The 22,878-nt window shown below is 22.6% G+C and overlaps 1 protein-coding gene across 1 annotated transcript; it reads right to left on the bottom strand.

Annotated features, from left to right (window-relative positions):
• Positions 1–132: 132 nt before the first annotated feature.
• On the bottom strand, positions 133–13,482 carry olf413 (DBH like monooxygenase olf413). The gene is made up of 9 exons (XM_011496679.1): positions 13,473–13,482; positions 11,334–11,663; positions 8,110–8,259; positions 6,094–6,291; positions 5,039–5,125; positions 2,880–3,062; positions 1,588–2,040; positions 945–1,135; positions 133–761 (listed from the first exon to the last, which is right to left on the bottom strand). The coding sequence occupies exons 2-9, from the start codon at positions 11,601–11,603 to the stop codon at positions 311–313; spliced, it is 1,983 nt and encodes a 660-aa protein (XP_011494981.1). The 5' UTR covers positions 11,604–11,663; positions 13,473–13,482; the 3' UTR covers positions 133–310.
• Positions 13,483–22,878: the final 9,396 nt, after the last annotated feature.

Raw genomic sequence — 22,878 nt, 5'->3', positions numbered from 1 at the left:
AATCTATGTTAACTTACATTTTGTAATTGAGAATAACATTCTAATTATTTATATATATATATTTATATTGTGTATATTTTTTTGAAAACAAAATATTCTAAGCACACAAAAAATTTAATCTCTGCTTCACAATTGTTATGACAAAATATACATTATAGAAGCCTACCCAATAGCTAGCTACATATTAATAGAAGAGTTAATGTTACAAATGAGTATATAATAATATAATAAATATAATAGCAAAGTTTATTTGTATTCTTTACTTGCTCACGTAGTTCTCTTATCGTAAAATTTTTTGTTTCTTCATTTTTCATCTAATTATTCTAACTAAAAAAAGTAATGCCATTGTAATCCAAGTATTCTTGTTGACTGAACCGGATGTTAAGAAAGAAGTATTGCTGTCATACAATAACTTTTTGCGTACTGAATGTCTCATTTCTGCAGAATGGGACTTGTTCTTGACATTTTCTATTTCAGCGTCTTTTGATAGTAATATCAAGGATTTGTTGTGTTGAGATTTACACATGCATGGAGTTTCAAAATCTTGGTGCTTTTGAATTATATAAGGGTAATAGGATTCAATTGATGTTTCTGGTAAAATCGTTCCTTTGGTATTTATGCAGAGTGATTTAAAGGTGCCAGTGCGCATTGCCATCGTGAAGTTATGAAAACTCTTCTGCCAGTTATAGGTAATGAGGTGTTCTTCCAGTGTCATACCCTTCAGTTCCGTTGGTGAGATTATCTTTAGCGGGCTTGGTCCACTATGCATGTACATAAAATTTGAGTTTTATAGTTTCATTAAGATTTCCTTTATTAATTTTAGGATTCTTTAAAATTGAATTTGATTAACATACTTTAAATAATTAAATGTACTAACTATTTAAAATTATGAATCTATTTATAATATACTAACTTCAATTACCAAAATTTCTATTAATACTTACTCAAGTTTATTTATTCCAAGACTGCGAAGAATAGTTGAAAGAGCTGGAAGCGAGTAGCAAAGGGATAAATCGATTTTTGGATAATATAAAACCGTGACTAGACAAGTTTCTTCTTTTGTTGTTAATCCACCCAATGTAATGGTTTGTCTTGTTTGAGAAGAATAAGTACATTCTGAAATTAAATGATCTCCCTGCAATGTGTAATAAATACTTATTTCATCAAATAACTAAATGAATTTATAACTAAAAGAAACTCTTGCTTCATTGACATATTTAACGTATGTAATAAAATATTTTGTATGTAAATGATCTAAAAATATTAAAAAATAATATTTTTATATTTTATAAATAATTAATAACTTTAAATAACATTAATTTTAATAAAGTTTTAAATGAATGATGAATTAGAAATATTTACTTAATTGTTAAATAATATAATGTTATTCTTTATTATAAATTTCGGCTGAATAAATAATGGAATTAGTCTTTTGATTCTAAGTGAATGAAACTTGTCTTTTAAATCATTAAATTTTTATAATACCTTAAATACGTAACAAATAATATATAAAAAATTATAAGATACAAATATAATTATATATAAGTCTCATATTTGAACCACAATAAATCTATTTGGAAAACTTACTGGGAAAATCTTAATGAGTTTCTGTAATTTTCTATATTCTTGATAATTAGGATCATAGCTAGAATCTGCAACAATTGGTGGCATTTCCTTGCCATCTCTAATTTGTCTCACTTTCATTTTTTTTCCTAATTGATGCATATGCATAATTACAGCAAATATGTTAACACCATCGTCTGGTATTGCATATTCCGTGCATCTAGCTATACAGTGACCTTGGGATATGACCTCTAACTGACCAGGTGGTATAATGTGACGCCAATTCGGATCAATTCCAATTCTTAGTACACCAGCATCATGCGTACGTAGTTTCTCTGTATAGAAAAGCCTTAGGCCCGAATTATTTATGTCAAAAGAGTCCAATTGAGGATTCGCGAAATGCGTTTCTAGCATATAGAAGCGTGGTCCTATATGCGGGTCTAATGAATAACCGACTTCCGATGGATAATTGAAACCCTATGACAACATTAAGAAGAAGTTTTAATATTTTTTTTCTTCCAGATCGATGTCATCGGTAATCTTTGGGAGGATAATTTCTGAGTAATTTTTTCTTATGTAAATATAGGTAAAGTGATTTCTAATTTATTTAATATATTTAAACTTTGTTTATTGGGTTTCAAATAATACTCATCTATTAATAATTTATTTATTTTTAGAAATCAATAAGTATAAAAAATGAATATTCCTAAAAATAGAATTTTAAATAAATTTTATCTATTATAATCATTATTTTTAAAAAAATATATACTTTATAAAATTTAATCAGATTTATTATCAACAATTTATTTATTAAACAATTTTATAAAATTGATTTTGTTTAAACGTGCATTGTCTAAATATTAGATAACCATGAAGAGGTGAATTTATCTTCTGACATCATTAAGAATAAAAACAAAGAATAATTTTAGCTTCGTTTCCTTTTTTACCTATTTGCTTCAAAATGAAATTTCATTATTTTGCAAATACATAAATCTCAAAAGTAATTATCTAAATTATCAAAATAGAATAAAAATAGCAAAAACGAAAAAAATTAGTTCAATAATTTGACATGCATATATACGAATAAGTCTCGAAGTAATGGCAATACGTTGCGTTCTTCCGTTAGATTTAAAGAAAAAATAAAACAAGTAGAATCTTTACTAGTATCAGAAATAATAATATAAATTAATTGAATTATTTAGGAAAACAATAATTTTTAACTACTATTACTTAAAATATTAACTTAATTAAAATTGTTAGATGCAGTACTGATTATAAAAGAAGTACATGATTACAAATACGTTTGTGATACTAACCTCTGATCCTAAACTCCAGATTATAGCAATGGTATTGCACTGTATGTGTAGCCTATCGTTCGAAGAGCAATTCATGCTATTATATTTTTTTACTTCCTTCAGCATAACTTCATCCCCACGACATTCATATAAGGTCATGTGATAAAGATAACTCTTACTTCCGGGTTCAATAATGGGTTCATACTGATATTAAAAGAATAGAAATGCAGTTTAGATTTAAATTTACGTATGCGAATTAGCGCGTAAAAAAATGGAATCGAATTGAAATATCAATCAAATTATAATGTATAACAACTTTACTTTTCAATTCTATTTGAATTAACAAAAAGAAATAATTAAAAAATTTGTTATTACCAATTCTTGTTCAAAGTTCAAAGTTCAATTTTATGTACATATAAATTAAAAAAAGAGTATAAATATATTTGTACAGACAAATATTGTTATAGTTTTGCATTATCTTTTTTCTTTTTTTTGTTATTAATAATATTAGTATTAATTTTATTAGAATATATTTTTTCTTCCTTTCCGCAAATTAAAAATTCTTAATATACTTTCTGTCTCCACTGTTTTTAAAAGTAAATTTACATCTCTATCTTACTAATATTTTTATATTTATCAATCCATTTATTTTCTTTATTTTTAATTATTTTCATTAATGTTTTTGTAGCATTTGTAGAATTTTTTTATATCTACAAATTTTTCTTTTACACAATTCAGTAAATTAATTTTCCTAATCCTTGTCTAGAATTCTGCTCACATTCCAGGTTCATTTTCTTTTTTCCTATACATTTATTAATGAGAATTTGCTTTCAATTCATTACTTTTCATCATATTTTATTCTCTTATTATATAGCATCACTTTTATTTAATTTATTTTATTCTTTTCGAAAATAATATAGTAGCATTACTTTGATTAATTTGAGTGTACACTTTATGTATTTTCTTATTAAGTTATTTAAAAATGTTTCTTTATCTGTACTTTAATTCAATTTGTACATGTTTTAATTATTTTATAATATTAAAAAAAATGTTATATTCTATTATCAATTGTTTTTACTTCTCTTTTTCAAATATTATCATTTTATTTTTCAATATTTTGGTATACATTTTATCTGTGCAAGTATTTTCTAATCTTTGATATTTTTGTCTTCTTTTTTAACAAGACTGTGTAATCATTGTGTATCATTGATCATATTTAAATCTTTATCTGTAATTATTATTTTCTAATTTACTCATTAAAATTTTGCATATAAAATATATCAATAAGACAATTCATAGAACACATAAATTGTTCTTTTTATATTTTTATATTGTATTTACATTGTTCGTTATACTTTTTGGATTATTCAGAATGATGTCAATTTTCTTTAAATTTTACAATATATTTATTATATACTATGTTTATCTATTTTGTTATTACTTTATTGTCATGTGCTGTGTATTGTAAATGCTTTAGTGCGTTCAACTTTGATTAATAATCATATTTTTTATATTACTTTGTAGTTTTTCACACGTATCATCCTATTTATATAATCTCTTCTTAAAATATTGATAAACGGCTATGCTCCTTTTGAGATATACAGATATTTAATATTTTTTGTTCTCCGTTTTTCTTTTTTTATATTCTATTTTTGTAAATTTTAGGCATATACTTTTGTCAAGAATTGCTTTTATTTTTTTATATTCCATTTGATCTCTTATTTTTTGGCCTACTTTTTCACTTTTGAAATAATATATTTAGTTATTCACTAATTAGTAAATCCATTTTTTGTTTGTAGTTTGTATTTGTTTCCTATTTTTTATTAATTAAAATTTCTCTATATATAATCTTGTTACTGTGTACTGTTCATTTAAATTTTATTATTACTTTTTTAATATCTGTAAATTTTATATATTTTGTTTAACCATCATTGTTTGTTTTTTCTCCATACTAAACCATTTAGCTATATTCTTTAAATAATTTTTTTTCAAATAATGGATTTAAGCAAATACTGCAAAATTTATTTTTAGTATTATTCAACGTTAATATAAATATAATAAAAAGAATGCTTTTTCTGATTCTTATTAGTAATGTAACACATAATTGATATACAAAAATATGTTTATATAACAAAACAAAACAAAATTAATTTAATTTAAATACAAATAAAAATATTTACCCTAAATACATGGTGCTTCTGTAGGATCTTTGGGAGACTAAAAACACGACATTGGAGAAAAGAATTTTGATCCATAGGTAAATTAACCTAAAAATTCAATAATTTACTTTTTTTACTTGTTCGAATTTTATTTCATATTAAATTCTTAATATATTCTTGATATTTTGAAATAAATAAATAATGCAATTTAAATTTTAAATGTTGAAATAATTTAAATTCATACTTATAAAATTTTATTTTTATTCAATTTTTATAACTTTAACACTATTGAATAAAAAGCAAAAAAGGGAAAAGAACAAAATACATATAATATTTAATTTAGTGTCAAAATAATATACAAACTTAAAAATATATAAGATCGATAAAAAATAAAAAATGTAAATTTTATAATTATTTTTAAAATTAGAGTTTTCTTGTTTTTTTCTTGATTTAAATTAAGATACAATTTCCATATTTCTAATCTTTAGGTCTCTTAGTTTCAACTTTTGCGGATCTGCATTAAAGATTATGGATATTCTTGAGACATAAATTTCATATGAATAATCCATTAAATTAATGTATTTAAAAAAATATCAATTTAATATGTAATAGTTAATTTCTTATTTCATTAGTTGTTCTAAAATTGTATACATGAAAAGCTTAATATTATGAAATATTGATTTCTTATATAATTTTGTACTATTCATTAATATAGGAAAGATATCAAATATATGTTTCAAAATTAATAAAAATTAAGGAGCTTGACTTATTATATTTAAGTAATAATAAGAATTTACTTCTAAATAATATAAATTGATTTGGTTATTATATATACAATTTTATAATTAAAAAATTTTCCATTGCAGTTTGATATGAAAATAATCAGATTTACATTATCCTATAACAAAATTTTCATAATATTATAATTATATGAAGAAATTAATTGTATAGTTATAATAATAAAAATTTTATAATTAAAACTCTTTATCTAAAATAAATTTAATAAAGAACTGTCTTAATTTTAACAACACCTTATTGAAACAAGTGTATACTTCCATATGAATATATTGATTTACTTGAGCATTAAAGATGTTCCAAATATGAAATGGATCTTCGGCCTCATGGTTATACTCAGAGTTGCGCCGTCTATAAACGTTGCGTTGTATGAGATATAGCGGTTGTACACCATGCACTACACCGTCCATAGGAAGTAAGCTTGCTGCAGATACAGGCTCGTCAACATGGTACTGCCATATAATTTGTAGAGTATCATTCTGTCAGATACAACCAAAGCAAAATAATTAGAAAATTCCATTATGCCCTTTTTTTGTTTGTCCATTAAAATTATAAGTGAGCAGTAAAATATGTACACATAAAAAAATATTTTAATCTGTAAAAAATATGAGAACTCTAATAATTTTTAATAAATATTCAAATTATTATAAATCATCATGATATAAAAGATTACATTAAATTACAGATAATTTTATCAAAAATTAGTTGCATTATGTGGTCGGCCATGTTTTATTATGCATTTAAAAAATATATTTCTTCAGATAATCTCTCTATTACTTCTTTATATCTGTTTAAAATTACTGATAGTTTTATTTGCCAATATACAAATGTATCTTTTTTTCGCAAGCATTTTCGGTGTTATTTATTTACAGTGATAATGAATTTACAACACTATAGAGCAGAATATATCTTTCATGCCTATGTTGTGTTTTTATTCTTCTGTATATAATTCGATAAAAGCTTTAGCTCTTCAATCTTGATTTTGATACTCGTAGTCGATCTCAAAGCAGAGTTGCCCTTATATATTCTTTTCTTTTAATAATATTTTTTGTATTTCTAATTACATTAATCAATAATAAAAAGAATAAATTGAAAAAGTATAACGTACAGTTAAATTTGTATATAAAACGGATTAAAAAAATTAAAATAATGATTATATAAATTTAGCTACATCATTTCCTAAAAATATGACAGTTAAAAAATAATGTGTCATCTGCCAATACAAATACCAGTTAAACAAACTTATAGAGTATATAATAAATTTTTTTGTTTAATTAATAATACTAGAATTCATTTATATGAAAATAATAGAATCAAGAATGTATTTATATACGAATTGAATTTACCTTCAAATAAAAAAAATTTTTTTAACGATAATATATATTATTAAAAATTTGGTTTCTATCGAAAGCCATGAAAATTTCTAATACTTTCTTTTATATACACTTGGCTAATACAATCTTAGTCATTTTATTTAAGCCGTAAAATATAATTTTTAAATACCTACATTCTGCAACACTAGTTACAAAAAATATAGAAAATACAGTTTTTTCTCTTAGTTTTTTGTAAATGTAAAGACATTAGAACAAGAAAATCTAATGTTTCCAGTACTGATATTGACAAATTTGTTTAAAACGAGTAAGATTCGTTGAAAAATGAGACTTGCATATAACAAATACGAGTGGAAAAATAACAAAGTAAAAATATCCTTATGGATTATTAAGCTAATGAAATTTGAGCTGAATAGGAAACAATTTAAATCTAAAAAACAAAAAATTATAAAATTATAATAATAAAAAGTAAGAGGAATAGATAGCCAAGTATGCTTATCTTGATATTGTAAATTCTATATTTTTTTAAAATGATGATAGAGCGTACGTGATTTTAAATTTTATTGTCAGTTAATAACGTAAAACTAGACTTTATAGACATTTCTAATTCTATTTTGTAGACTAACATGATTTATGCATAGAATACTAATAAGCGATGAAAATGTTTTTTATTTCGAAAATTGAGATAAATGAATTATTTTTTAACATAGATCTATTAATTGTAAACAAAAACATTTTATAAATAAAAATTAGAAACACGTATAATTTATATTTTAATAAATAGAAGACAAAAATTTTAAAAAGTGCATATTTTAAATGATTTGACATTATTAGATGACATTATTATACCGAAATGTTTGTTTATGAAATAATTTATTTTTACGATAAAATAAGATACGCTTTTTAATTTTATATTTATAGAGAAGTCAAACTAAGCAGAAGGCATTAATTGTTAAAATGAATCACCGTAATTTCCAGATCCCGATTATCACATGTGTTATAACGGCGATTAAATCGCAGCACAGTGTGTGTCTCATTTTCATAACCTGATTGTAAATGGTAATCTTGACTTGAGTCCATCTGCGGAACACGGTTGGCACCTTTTATATGACGATCCTAAAACAAAAAACAAAAAATATTTTGGTTTAATTTAACTTTATATAAAATATATTACAATAAACGTTCAAACTATATATATACTTCTTATACGAATTAATTTTGTTATTCAAAGTTAAAAAGACTAAATATTTGTTGCAATTTCTTTTATATGGTTTATTTTTTATAAAAAAAAAATAATTATAGGGTATTACTAAGATATTAAAAAATCCCGATATCTTCTCCGTTCTTTCTCTTTCGTTTATATATATATTACTTATATTTACATTAACTTAAATGAGAGGTATGCTCTCGTTTGTTCGAAAGAAATATTTTTCATTTCTGCAATAAACAGTATTTTTATTTCATTTTTAATAGAAATTAAAAAAAAATTGTGCGTACATTAAATATACTATTCAAATCATGAATTTTATTTACGCAAAAATAATCTTTAAAAGATATAAACAGAGGTGATGATCAGAAATCTTGATTTAGTTATTTGAAAAAATCAATATATCAATCTTGAAACAGAATAAAAATAAACCAGAGAAAAATGGATCTCTCATTATATTAGTGTAGTGTATATTCAATATAAATCTTTTAAACATAGTTTTTAAATCTTTTTCTTAATAACCCCTCTTGAAATTTCCATAAATTTATATATACTTCTATCTAAATATTATTCTCTATCATAAATAATAAGCTCCTTAAGGGAAGTCATCCAGATTTGAGATTTATTTTAAATTCTTTCTATTATTTTTCTGTATATTTTTCTATTATATTTCTATATATTCCATTATTATTCTATATATTTGTTTTATATGTTATTTATTTTAAATGAATACTTAGTTTTAAATTATATTATAGTTGTTCATTTTGTTAATAAAAAATTTATGACCCTTTTAATTAATATTTATTCACTAAACTAACATAAAAGAATTGCAACACTATACCTTCAATAAGTAATCGACATGTACAATAAGTCTAAAGAGGAATTAATCTAACGAGAATGCCATATAATTTCACTTTATGTGTGTCATTTCACATGTTTTGCGAGATCCTATCACTGTTTTCATTGTTGTTAATATTAAATAATAATAGGCTAATATACAATTCTATTGATACAATGAATATTGCGATAATGTATTGCTGATGATCAGTTTTTATAGAAATTTTTAGAACAATTTTAAGCTCGATAAATCATGCGTCATTTTATCAAATAGTAATAAATAACTATTTAAATATAAACTGTGAAATGTTGAAATTTGTTAATCCGGTTTTACGATACTAACATGCATGCAATTATTTCACATAATTCCGATGATTCAATAACTCTTTTCTTTTAATTTATTTTGAAACATACTGGGTAGTTGAATTAAAGGAAATTTCAAATACTGACGATGCAAAAAAGATTTTGAATAATTAAAGAATTTCACTTAGTTTCTATAACCATTTCCCGCATCGAATTTATTGTCATTATTTACTAATGTGCATGAACACGTAGGATATCAGTGATTAATTATGTTCTCTTAATCTTTATATACTGTTTCAAATTTCAATATTTTATTTATAATATTTTTTATATTTATATTTTAATATTAATACGTTTTGAAAAAATTAAATTTTCAACTTCATACAAATATTTGATCATTGGTACCTCGTAAAAATATATGTGAATAAGAATAAAATTCTATTTTTTATGTATAGTAGTATTTAACAGATCTGCCGTTCTGTTTTTCATTACACGAATTTTCTTTAATACATCATAAATTTTTTCAATTCTTTGTAGCCCAAATTGACCGTTTTATGTTCAACTACTTTTTTAATCTTCCATCATTTATTAAATAGTAATGGTATTTTATTAAATAATTTTAAGATGATGGTTTATTAACTATTATTTACTCAATAGAATAAACTTATGTTACGTACCCTAATTTCCGTTTGCATGTTAACTATTGTTTTTTTTTTTTTTTTTAATCAACATATTAATTTTCTTTATTATACTTAATTCCATACTGTAAATTACATTGTATTCGTATGCAATAATTATGGAGTTATTTTGAAACAAATTACACGTTACTACTCTAATATTTGTAGACAATTAGAATTTCATGAAGATTATTATTATGAAAAGAAAAAATATATGCAGCTTGCAAATCAGGTAAATTAAATGAAATTTTGCAGAAATGATAAATATAAATATGTATATTGTGCTAAATTCACTAAAAGGAATATTAAAAATTATATATATATATATATATATATATATATAGTATATATGCATTATTTAAAATAAGTACTTAAAAAAAATATTTTAATAATAGAATAAAATGTTACTGGAAATCCATTTATTTCATGAAATAGTGAAAAAATATCTCATAATGTTAAGTACAGCTTTTAATATTCTATTATAATAATTAGATTTCAAAATTTAATGTTGCAAACAATATACTCCATAGAAAAATAAAATTGTAATCACTTTTCAAAGTAACAAAGTAAAATTAAAAAGAAAACAAATTATGTGAGTATCATCTACATTAACAAAATTACATTCAAATAACGAAATTAGTTCGCAAATGGATATAAATTAAATTTGATATAATAATTTTTGCTATTTGGCAAACTATCTACTGTAAGTAACTAATTTTTTGTGCATATCATTCTTCGTTTCTGAAATCATGATTAGTCGTTATTCTACGATAAGCTTGTGAAACGTCACTCAATTAGAAAAAATTGCTTATTCATATTTACAGTGTAATTTCGGCAGATGCAATTAACGTAGTAAATTGTATATGTTAATTTAAGTGCCGATACATATTCATATGAAAATTAATAGTAAACTAAATATTGAACGTAACGAAATTTTTAGAAAAACATGGTAGACTACCACGGATGTTTAAGAGAATATAGTTTATTCGTTTAATGAATCTCAATTTTATGAAGTTTGCTAAAATTATCGTTTGTCGAGTATATATTGTATGTATGTTGAGTATATATATATACTAAAAACAGCGATTTGTCGCTTCAACTACAACAGTGAATTAAAAATGAAAAAAGTATGATTAGTTATCCAAAGGAATTTGATATTTAATTACCTGTAGATGAGCCTGACCGTCATTATCAATCCAACCGATGACAATGTCAATGCTGTCATGATCACTGTTGCGCATGAAACCGAAACCAATATATCCGGCCGTCTTTACGTGCACTTCGAATGTCACATCGTTATCGCCAGGTGTCCATAACATTAAGAAATTGTTATCAAGGAGTGCACTGTATTTCCACTCGATGCTGGAAACCAGTTGCGTCAAGATGATAAAAGCTAGCAAGATTTTATTGAGGCATGTAGCAACCAATAGATGCATTTTGTATCCTTTTCCAAGTTTTCCAGTAACACTTTCATTAGTCTTAATACTTTTCTTGTGCTAATTATTTTTATCCAGAACAGGAAAAAGATTATTTCTTTAAAATTATACACTGATTCATTATACCCGAGTATGTAATAGAGAATGATATTCCTTGCACTCTTAAGAAAATGTAATGTGCCTATCTGTGCTTGAATATTATCATGCATGCAAAATATTTAAAAAGCCAGGATTCATTTTGTTTTCTACTATGCTTATACTATGTTATTAAAAAATTGACTACTCATTTATACCACTGTCAAAACTAAATATTTTTTATGTACATAAACTGGATTTCTAAACAGATTTTTAAAAATTTGCCATTCAATCCTGAAATTATATTCATATTACTATCTAAATTTACTTAAGCAACAAAAAAAATATACAAAAATGTTTACATTTAGTAAAAAAAAATAAAAATAAATAAAATAAAGCTCAAGTTTTCATATTTTTTAAAAATATTAATATTTCACATATTTTTTCATTATTTATTATTTCAACACTAAAATTATTAAGTAATAAAATTAATGTATGTACTAAATTTACTTTTTATACTCGAATAAATTAAATTTGCCAAGCTATACTGTATTATAAAAATTATAAATATCTAAAAAGATTTGTACAAAAAACTTTTTAATACATTATAAATATATTCATTAGCTAAATTAAAATTTCTATCATTTTATATAAACTCATTTTAATGAATGAGATACTTTAATAAAAATTTAAATACACACATTCAATTTCTGAAATACAAATATATATCAAATTTATTTTTTAATATATAATATAATACACAATAATTGTCACATAACTGAAATTGTTTCAAAATTCAATTTGTTTAAAGTATAAATTAATAATATCAAATTGATTTATGTATATATAAATCATTTTTGAATTGCGTTTACTATATACAATAAAATCATTATTAAATATTACTCTGATCTTTAAAGTTTTCCATTAATGAATTAAATTTTTTATTGAAATGATACAGTATTCATAAAATGTAGAACAATCACATATAACTTATTTGAAATTTGTTTAATATCTAAAAGATAATTCCATTATATATACAATTTATTTAAGTTTTAAATAAAAATTTTTAAACATAAAAATTTAGTAAAATACAATATTGTTCTATCAATTTAATTATGTCAATTATAAGAATTAAAATAAATTTTATAATTTATGATTTTTGTAATAAAATGTAAAAGTATTTTTACTTAAATTTATTTTAATTAAGCACATTATTTGAAAATTTTTTGATCTTTTCTTTGATAAATATATACATTTTTATGTTAACATAATTGTAAAAAATCGTCCTAATACTTTTTTTGTAAAGACATTCAATTTTTTAAAATATTCTTTCAATTTCTTAAATTTAAAATTAAAATTGTATCCATTTTTGTGAAAATTCAAAACAATAGTTTTCACTTTAATTTATTGTCAGTTAGTTCTATAAATTCAAATATAAAAAATAAATATTTCGAAGATGATATGCATTTATAAAAAATACTTAATAATAAATTAACTAATTAAAATACTTTTAAAATCTATCTAGTTTAATGGAAAAATCTATTTCATCAAATGAAATGTTTTATTTAATACAATTTATTTAATACAATTTAATTAATATAATTTAATGTTTTCAACATATTAATTATAAATTCTATAGGATTGTAATTATTTTTATCAACCTATTTTAAAAAAAATTTCGTAAATTCAAATAATATGAATTTTTTATTTGAAACTTATATATAGAAGCAGAATTTTTATTTCTAATATCAATTATCGTTAACCTTGACAATTAAAAAAAAACATTGTTTTCACCTTTCCTAATTTCAATACAGAAATGATGATTCATCAGTCAATTAAACAAAAAACACAATTTGCAATATTCTTGTAGTAGTCCATCAATTGCATGTGATTAAAAACCCTAGCCATCACCAATCAAGAATAATCACATTGAACGACACTAAGTGGTACACTTAACTATGAGATCTCTATAGCTCCAGAATGGCGTGGGTGCATCCGTGTTTTTACTTGCGCATGCCTGAGATGTTGCGTTTGCGGCGGCTCTGCGTTATTTTATGTGCCCGGAATACGTTAAATGAGACTCGGAGAAATTAGTAAATGAATATATAAAACGTGATGTTCCACAAAGACTGTACATTTGTAGTAATTAGATGATCGAATATTTTTCAAATACATTTCAAAATGAGTTAATTGATTGTGATTTAATTAATATTTTTATTATTGTATAATTTTAGTATGATACAGTTGAAGAATTTTATATTGAGTTTGTCGTACAATTAAAAAAAAATAAAATAAAGAAAACAAAATTATTTTAAGATTTAACATAATTTTAGAGAAGGTCTATACTCTTATTGAATCTAAATATTCATTACAAAATGATTTTGTATTGTAGAGAATGACGCCTCCTAACAAGAAAATCGAACACATAAAAAACTCAGTTTGTACATAGTCCTATTCATTTTCGTTATTCTATTATGATGTTATTATTTCCGAAATTAAGATAGTCTAGATGTCTAGTATAGATTTATTTATATAATGACATATACATATATAAATATATATTATTTTAATCAAAATATACATATATTTTAACATGTACAGTTTATTTAAGAATTTTATTTAAGAATTATTTAAGAATTATAGTTATTTTAATTCAAGTATCGTTATTGAAAATTATTTAATGAAAGTACAAAAGAATAATAATGCGTTTTTGTCATAAAGAAAATTTTTTAATTTTTATTAAAAGAAAAAAAATTTATAAAAATATCAATGAACAATCTTTTATAATAAGTTTTAGCCCATAAATTGCAGCGTTTATAAATATATTGAACATAATCATCCTAATAAAATTATTTGTAGAATTTGAATATTTTTAAAATATATCAAATAATTATATTTTTTCATATTCTATAATGTAATATAGCTAAAGTCAAAATTCATTCTAATTAAAAATTAATCAATTTAAATTTTAATAAAAAAATTTATTTATAATTATAAAAACTAATATTTAAATTTGTAAACATTGAAAGTGTTTAGGATAATAATGTTAAATCATTCACTCCTTCGCAATTAAAATTATAATAATGTGCTAAATAATTGCTTGATGTAGTATCTCACAACGAGTTTACAATCACAGTTTTAATCTAAGTTTATACTTTTTAATTATAATTAATTGAAAAATATCTGCAAAAGAGACGTTTATAGAAAAAACAATTAATTCCTAAAAGATTAAGTAATGAAAAACTGAAAGTGAAGCGAGTAATAAAAAGCAAAGAACAATTTTTTGTTGATGAGACAAACTGTTTAAACTATATTACAGATAATTTTAAACGGTAGTTATTGTTTATAGTGAATCAACTTGTGTTTTATATCATTGTTGCAAACTATCATTAGTACCAATTTAATAGTACTTTAAACATATAATGTTGACGATTAACCCCGTACACTTCCATATTGATATATATTGATAGTGAGTTTTTTCTAATTTTTCAAGATATTCTTGATTTAAATAAAATGTGAAATATTTTATAAATTGACTTTTTCATATTAAACATTCACTCACATTTTAATATTATTATATTCAGTATGATTTTTATTTCGTTTATTTTGCTTATTTTATAATAAAATGTTCGATAAAAAATTGAAGCGAAAATATCAAATGATATTTTAAAAAATTTTAATTTAATTCTTCCAACTTGTTCATAAATAGAATAAAAAAATAATTAAATTACATAGATTAGATATCCAAAATATTGGCATGTAATAACGAAATATAAGTTTCATTATAAGTTTTATGAAAATGATTTATTCATATACTTTATATATTCTTATAAATATAGTTATTTTTAAAATATAATGAATCAAGGAAAAGTATAATCCTTTTAAAAATTGAACATAATATATAAAAGTCTTATTAATATCAATATTTAATTAACATTTAAAAATATTTCAGTAGAATAATTTATATTATTTAATGTGTCATTATGAATATTAATAAGATTTTTTCCAAATAGCTTACATTAAATTTTTAACGTAAATACAGTTTAATAGATCATAGTTTAAATCTTGTACATTTATAATTGTTACTTAATAAAATGTTATATATAAAATTAAAAAATGTTCTTAAAAATCTATACTATTCTTAACATGTAACTACAAGAGCCTTAAAATGTCAAATAAAACGGAAGTTTTGATAATACTATATATCTTTCTATTAAAAATTTATTTTTGTTAAAATAATAATTTGTTTTAACACCTTATGCAGTATAAATTAAAAGAAAGATCGTGTATATTAAAATTCAACGTATTGTTTGATGATTAAACTGGATTATAAAAAGTAATTTATTTTAATTGAAAATAGCTGTATCAATATTATAATTTAAAAAATAATTAATATTTAAAATTGAAATGCATGTTTTATTTTGTAATATAGATAACTTCAATGCCAAATAAACTACTCTTGTATTTTTCTAAATTGATTATTGAACTTTTTTTATTATATTATAAAATTCGTGATCTTTTATACAATTAGTAAACTTAAGTATATAATATAAAATATATAAAGCTGCAAAAGTGAGATTGGAAAAAATTTATACATTTAAAATGTGCATATTAAACTTATATATTATTATTATAATATATATTAATGATGTATTATTATAATTAATAATGATAGCTTTATTAATAAAGACAAAGTATTTGTATATAATTTGATAATTTATCATATAGTCAAAGAATTTGTAAGTGATTATCAGATATATACATTTAAACAATTTAAACTCTATTTTTCTTTTTCTTTCTTTCTTTTCTCAACTTTCTTTAATTTATTCATTAATTCATTTTATACGTTTAAATATCTCTGAGATCGAATTAGAGTTGCACTGTTAAGATTCCAAATATAATCGAATATTTTCAGGTCTGTTGTGTTTTAGTATAGCTTGTGCTTCGGTTAATATATTTGTAAAACAAATAGTAAACTAGATAGTACTTACAATTTTATTATAGTAATATTTTTAACAAACTATAAAAGTATTTCTTGACAAACAATATTTATATTTATAGAAGAAGAAACTTAAAATTTAAAGCAGTTTTTAATTACATCAGACATATCCTTAATAGTAATTTTTTAATGTATGTGTATAATATTTCTCAATGCTATCTTTATATGGAATATGTAAATGTCAAAATGTATCTTATTTTACAAACGGTTAAATGCAATCAAAATTATACTCTATGATATCATTATAATATCATTGTTAGTTGAATGACTTTTTGCAATATCCATTTATAAATATTTATTGCATTACAATATTAAAAAGCTATCTTTTAAATAAATATTTAAAATCGTTATAAAATTACTATTCTAAATTATGATTTACGAAAAAAATGTGTAGAATAAAGTATGAAGTTTCAAAATAATAATAAAATAATTTAACGAAAATTATAATACTTTATATAATAGATAATATAAATTTTTCTATTATTTGTTTAAACTATTTTAAATAAATATAAATATTTTCAAATTGTACTATATAATTATTTTATTGAATATAATATGAACTTTAATTTCTTAGAATACATTTATTGATTTATGTGGCAATAAAAATATTAGGGGAAAATTCATATATATATATATATATATATATATATATATAAATTTAAATATAAAACAATATGAATTTTATTTTATAACTATATAAAGTTAATAATCTTTATTTAAATTTTTTAATATTTATATGCCACTTAATAATATTTAACATAATAAATTCGCGTACACTATTTAAAATAATTTATAATTAGAGATCATAATAAATTATATTATTTGATAATAAAATATAAGCCTATTTGGGAACACTTGGCTGCCGTGTGAAATTCATTGGAATCCTTTAAAAATCCATGAAATTACTTTTATTCGATATTTTATTATTACATTTTCAATTTTTATGAAAATTTTGGTTTTGTTATAATGTTATAAAATAAAAGAATGCCGTCTGAAAACCTTTTTAAAAAACGGCATGGTCAAAACTGTATGTTAAGAAAAGAAATGCAGAGGTTTAACCCAAATCTGCAAGATTTCTAACTTGTCTAACAAACCGGCTATTATCCGTATTCTAAGAAATCATCAAATTTCTCAGTAGTTAGGGTCAAACCATTACCTGAGAAAATATGTCGAGACAATCTCGTAAATACAATGATTAGAAAGTGGGGCAGCGGGAGCTTCCTTCAACCTTAGGAACTCTTTTGTGAAACTTAATTTATTTTTATATTACGCCTATGCTACGAGGTTTTTCAAAATTCGTGTTTATAAATGGCGAAATGCTGTAGAACTTTCTATTCATAATTTATTTTAATTTATTAATATGACCAGAAAATTCGATCTTTCTATCATACATTTACTATTGTAAAATGCAATGAGACTACATTAGCGTATTTTGGTAAGTAAAAAGTATCGAATACTTTTAGTATGAACGTTTATTATTTTTGTCTGTATCTAAACGCAATTTTTTATTATTATTGTATTTCTATAAACAGTTGAAATTGTAGGTACTTAATCCTTTAGTGAATTTTCTGGAGTAACAATAGCAGTTGATTTGAAAATAATAATGCAATGTTCCCAATTTTCAAAAATTTTTAAATAAGAGTAAATCAAACATCATATAATCAGTTGATTGTAATATATCATTATTTTTATCTTAATTTCGCTTATTATGAATGATAATTGTAACAATTATGATAATACTCATTTTTTTAAATAATGCAAAGAAGTATTGTATAGAGCGTATATATATATTTTAATATTTAAGATAATAAAAATTTACATTTATTATTGAAAATGCATTGTTGGTAATTTAAAATTACGTTTCATGTTTAAAAAATTATAGTTTTTCTTTATCAAACTTTACACTTATTATTCATTTATAATATATAAATTATGTATTGAAATGAAAAATAAATTTAAACTTACTAATTAATTTTAAAAGTTCTTGTAATAAAAAAAACATTTTTTAAACAAAAAATTATATCAATCGCTACATATTTTTCATCAAGATAAAGAAGAAGAGTTTTCCTCAAGAAGAAATGAAATACAAAAACTGTACACTTATAAGCTTATATATATGTTTATTTTTTATGGCGTTAAATGAGAGTTCAATTCAAATATCGATTCACGAACATAAATAGATGCTAAAATAAGAGTTTTAATTGCATTAAATTTAGGCGTAGTCAATTGTTAGAAAAAGATTGTTGTTCGTCTAGTTTTACATACTCAATTTTTTAAAATTCTTTTTGAATAAAAATATTTATTTACTTTCTCACTTTATTTAACATAAAAATAATATTACTATATTTAAATATGTATTTTCAATTTTAAAAAGATTTTATTATAATTAACAAAGCTGATAAATTAGTTATTTTTACATAGTGGAAGATTTTATAATTCCGACAATTATATCTATAATAACTGTATTTATAAGTTTAAAACTATAAAATATAATGAAATTATCAATTTTTATGTAATTTTCTAAACTCACTGGTTAACCTATTTTAATTCTAATCCAATTCAAGGTCTACTTAAGTAGATAAGTAATAAATTTCTTTATAAGTCACTAATACAGGGCGTGTAAATATAAATGGATCCAAAAATCAATGGAAATTGTAATTCGTTTAATGTCATAATTCTTTGCACCTTAAGATTGGCGTTTGAATTTATAATCAAATTTCTTTAAACCCTATTTATTTATTACATACATAATTATATAATTCAATTTTTAAACATTATATGAGTTTCTATATTTGCATGTTTTTATGTTGCAATTTAATTAAATATGTAATAAAGATTTTTTCGTATTTTTTCTGTTCATTAAACAACAATGATAGATGAATTTGTAGATTGCTGACATATAGTATTTTCGGTTTTTAAAATACTTTTGTAAGCATTTAAAAAATTTGATGCAATACAACCAACGTAATAGTTGAAAATTCTGTAGAATACAATTTTCTTTAAATATTCAGTCTTTAAAATTATAGAAAATTGCTTATCTTATTAAAACGGAAGCAACTATGAAATTATATATTTTATATTTTTAATATATTATATATTTGAATTGTGAGTATATTTATTTATGAACATGTCAACAGATTGGTAGAAAAAAATATATACATTGATACGCAAATTTTATATTATTTTGTATCTTTGTAACAAGACGTTTTCTTATTCTTGCTTTAATTATTAATATAATATATATAATGATTTTATTTAAATATGTATTATTATTGCAGTGATTATTATTTTATTGAATGAGTGTATTAAATTGAAGCTAATTAAAATTCTGCGTGTCCATGTATAATCCCAGTAAACTGTTTAATATAAGAAATATGTAAGATTGTATTTTCAATTTGTTAATTTTTCTTTTTTTAACAATTATACTTAATGAATTAAATTTAAGGATGAAATGATTTTCAAAATCCTATTTTTTTCATAGATTATTCAGACATTTCATGCATTAAATAATTTATTTATATTTTTTTTATTCTGGTGTTTATTATGTAATCTACTATTTTCAGAGTTTAAAAACTGAATATTATGTTTTATATAATAGTTTTTGAAACGAATAAAAAATAGTACAGATGGTTTTGTTAAAAAATTTGTGTATTTTTCATGTATTGAGGTAATAGATATAAAATAAATAAATTTCATAATTATAGAAAATAACAAATAATATATATATATATATATATATATATATATATATATTATAAATCTTTAATTTAATAATCAACTTTTTAAATAAATAAATAAAATCTAAGGATTATGATTAATATTATGATCTTAAAATGTATAAAAATATAAAATATAAAATATGTTTAATCATTGAGATATATCAATTAAAAATTATTTAGGTTTACTGATATAACTAATATTTTATTAATTGTAAGCTTTTCAATAAAATTATTTCACTTTACTTAATGTGAATTTCTATTACATATAATTTTCCAATTAATTTTGAAAAATATTAATGTACTAGGTAATCTACTTAAAATTATAACTATATATGAATTTGTTTATTCGTTGTTTTAATCATTATATACATACAAAAATAAGGATGATTAAATGAAATACAAAAAATTGCTTACAAAGAAAAGAAATTAAATATCTTTGTAGTTCCAATGAAAGTGTTATTGTAGGTTGTAAATGGATCTTTTGTTTGCAGTTCATTAAATAACTTTCAATATTATATGAAAATGTATAAATCCTAATTAATGTCTATTTAATTTTTGGAATATTCGAAATATGTAAAGAAATGCTTGAAAAAAGTGCTATATGAAGTGCCATATTAATATATTGGATTTGATTTCTTTTAGGGAACTTTTAAATATTTGTAATACATGTAAAACTAATTTAATATTTATTCAAATTAAATAGTTACGATGAAACAGAATAGCGCTTAATTTATTCTTTTGATCGGAAAATGTTATTCTGTTTTTTGTTGTTTTAAAAAAACTTGTAAATTTATAAAAGTTTGTATATATATATATATATATATATATATATAAAGTTTTATTTGATTAGCGGATTAACTCCGAATATGGTTATTTTTATTTGAAGTGATTGATTCTTTTTTTATAATATATTTATCTTACTTATATAATCAGACTTTAAATACATCTTGTAAATATCATTCTGTAAAATATTTAACTAAAGAGTTAGAGTTTTCTTGTTCGGGATTTGAACAACATAGCAGAATTTTAAAATGGGAAAAGCACAAACTCTCGGACGCTTATGTTTGTAAACATTGATTCTGCGAATTCTTAAATAGTCTAAGCCTTATTGTCTAGCGTTCTATAATATTTTCCGTATAGCAATGACGATTGACAATTCACGAACCTTCGAAGGCAGTGTCCTAGACTTCTCGAATATTCTGTAGCTTCGTTCTGACGTCATCAAGACTTTCGGCCTAGCAACAGGCTCGAGCACTGCTGCCAGTGTTTCAAGCTGCCACGCTAATAATTAAGAACATCTCGCCACGCACCACGGCTCACCGTAAAATTATCAATCGTTCACATGTCAGTTACTGCTCATTAGCATTTCTCCATCAATCAAATATCAGTTATTAACTCCGCCGCATACCAGAAAATTAATAATAAAATATACGTATATAATTCTGCCAACTATAAGATAATAATCTAGTAAGCCAACAGTGAAGCCATAAGAAAATATAATCATTTAAGTACGATGATATTCAAACAGACACGAGTGCTAAGTGTAATTCAAGAGTGAATATTAATTGAAGCGCAACACGAATACTTATTACCAGATTTAGGTAAGACAAACACATTACCGTGAAACTAAAGGGGGGATTTACATAGCAAAGGCGCACCAGCGACAGCTTAGCATGTGTCTAGCAAACCAGAAATCAGTCCCGAAGATCCCGCGAACAGCCGCAGTTGAAACTATTCGTCTCGGCTTCAAGGGGAAATTATTTTATCGCCAGGAACACGTGGCACTATTTAAGGAATTGTAGAGATTTACATCTCATGCTGCTGCAAGTAGTGAATGTCGTCATCACGTGAATAAAATGGTTCACAAGCTCGCGCGAATGGCCGCGCTTTAAACTATTGAGCAACGGCAACCAGAACATAAAACGGCTAACAGTGTACGAGATCCCACCGGCTGCAAGAGCATAAATTGAAATCACAAGGAGGTTCCACTACCGACCGCAGTTGAAACTATTCGTTTAGACTTCAAGGAAAAATTATTAGATCGTCATCAACACGTGGTACTACTCAAGGGAGTAGAAAGATTTACACCTCATGCTGCTGCAAGTAGTAACTCCCGCCACTACATGAAAATTACTGAAGGGATTCACAGATTCCAACACCATTGTATAATCATATCATTATTGTCCGAAAATAAATAGAAAAGCAAGATACACTGTGTGTTAAATTGAATAAATGCGTCTGCCTCCTTTCACTTGCCAGCAATTCCCCCCACCTAACATCACCTGGAGGTTTTTTTAATCTGATCCCAGACATTAATTTTTTATTAATCAACCTTGAATTATAAGTTGTGCAAAAACTGTACAAACAACAATTAGGCACAGTCAAATAATTAATTAGCTATTGTCAATTACCTTTTGGCTCAATGTGATTGATGATAATAATGTGTCATCAATAAGGAATCATTTGGTTAAAATAATATAAA

The sequence above is a fragment of the Ceratosolen solmsi genome, unplaced genomic scaffold (genome assembly GCF_000503995.2).
Source record: "Ceratosolen solmsi marchali unplaced genomic scaffold, CerSol_1.0 scaffold29, whole genome shotgun sequence".
NCBI classification, from domain to species: domain Eukaryota; kingdom Metazoa; phylum Arthropoda; class Insecta; order Hymenoptera; family Agaonidae; genus Ceratosolen; species Ceratosolen solmsi.
The sequence above is the reverse complement of the archived record's forward strand: the minus strand, read 5'-3'. Positions and strand labels throughout refer to the sequence as shown.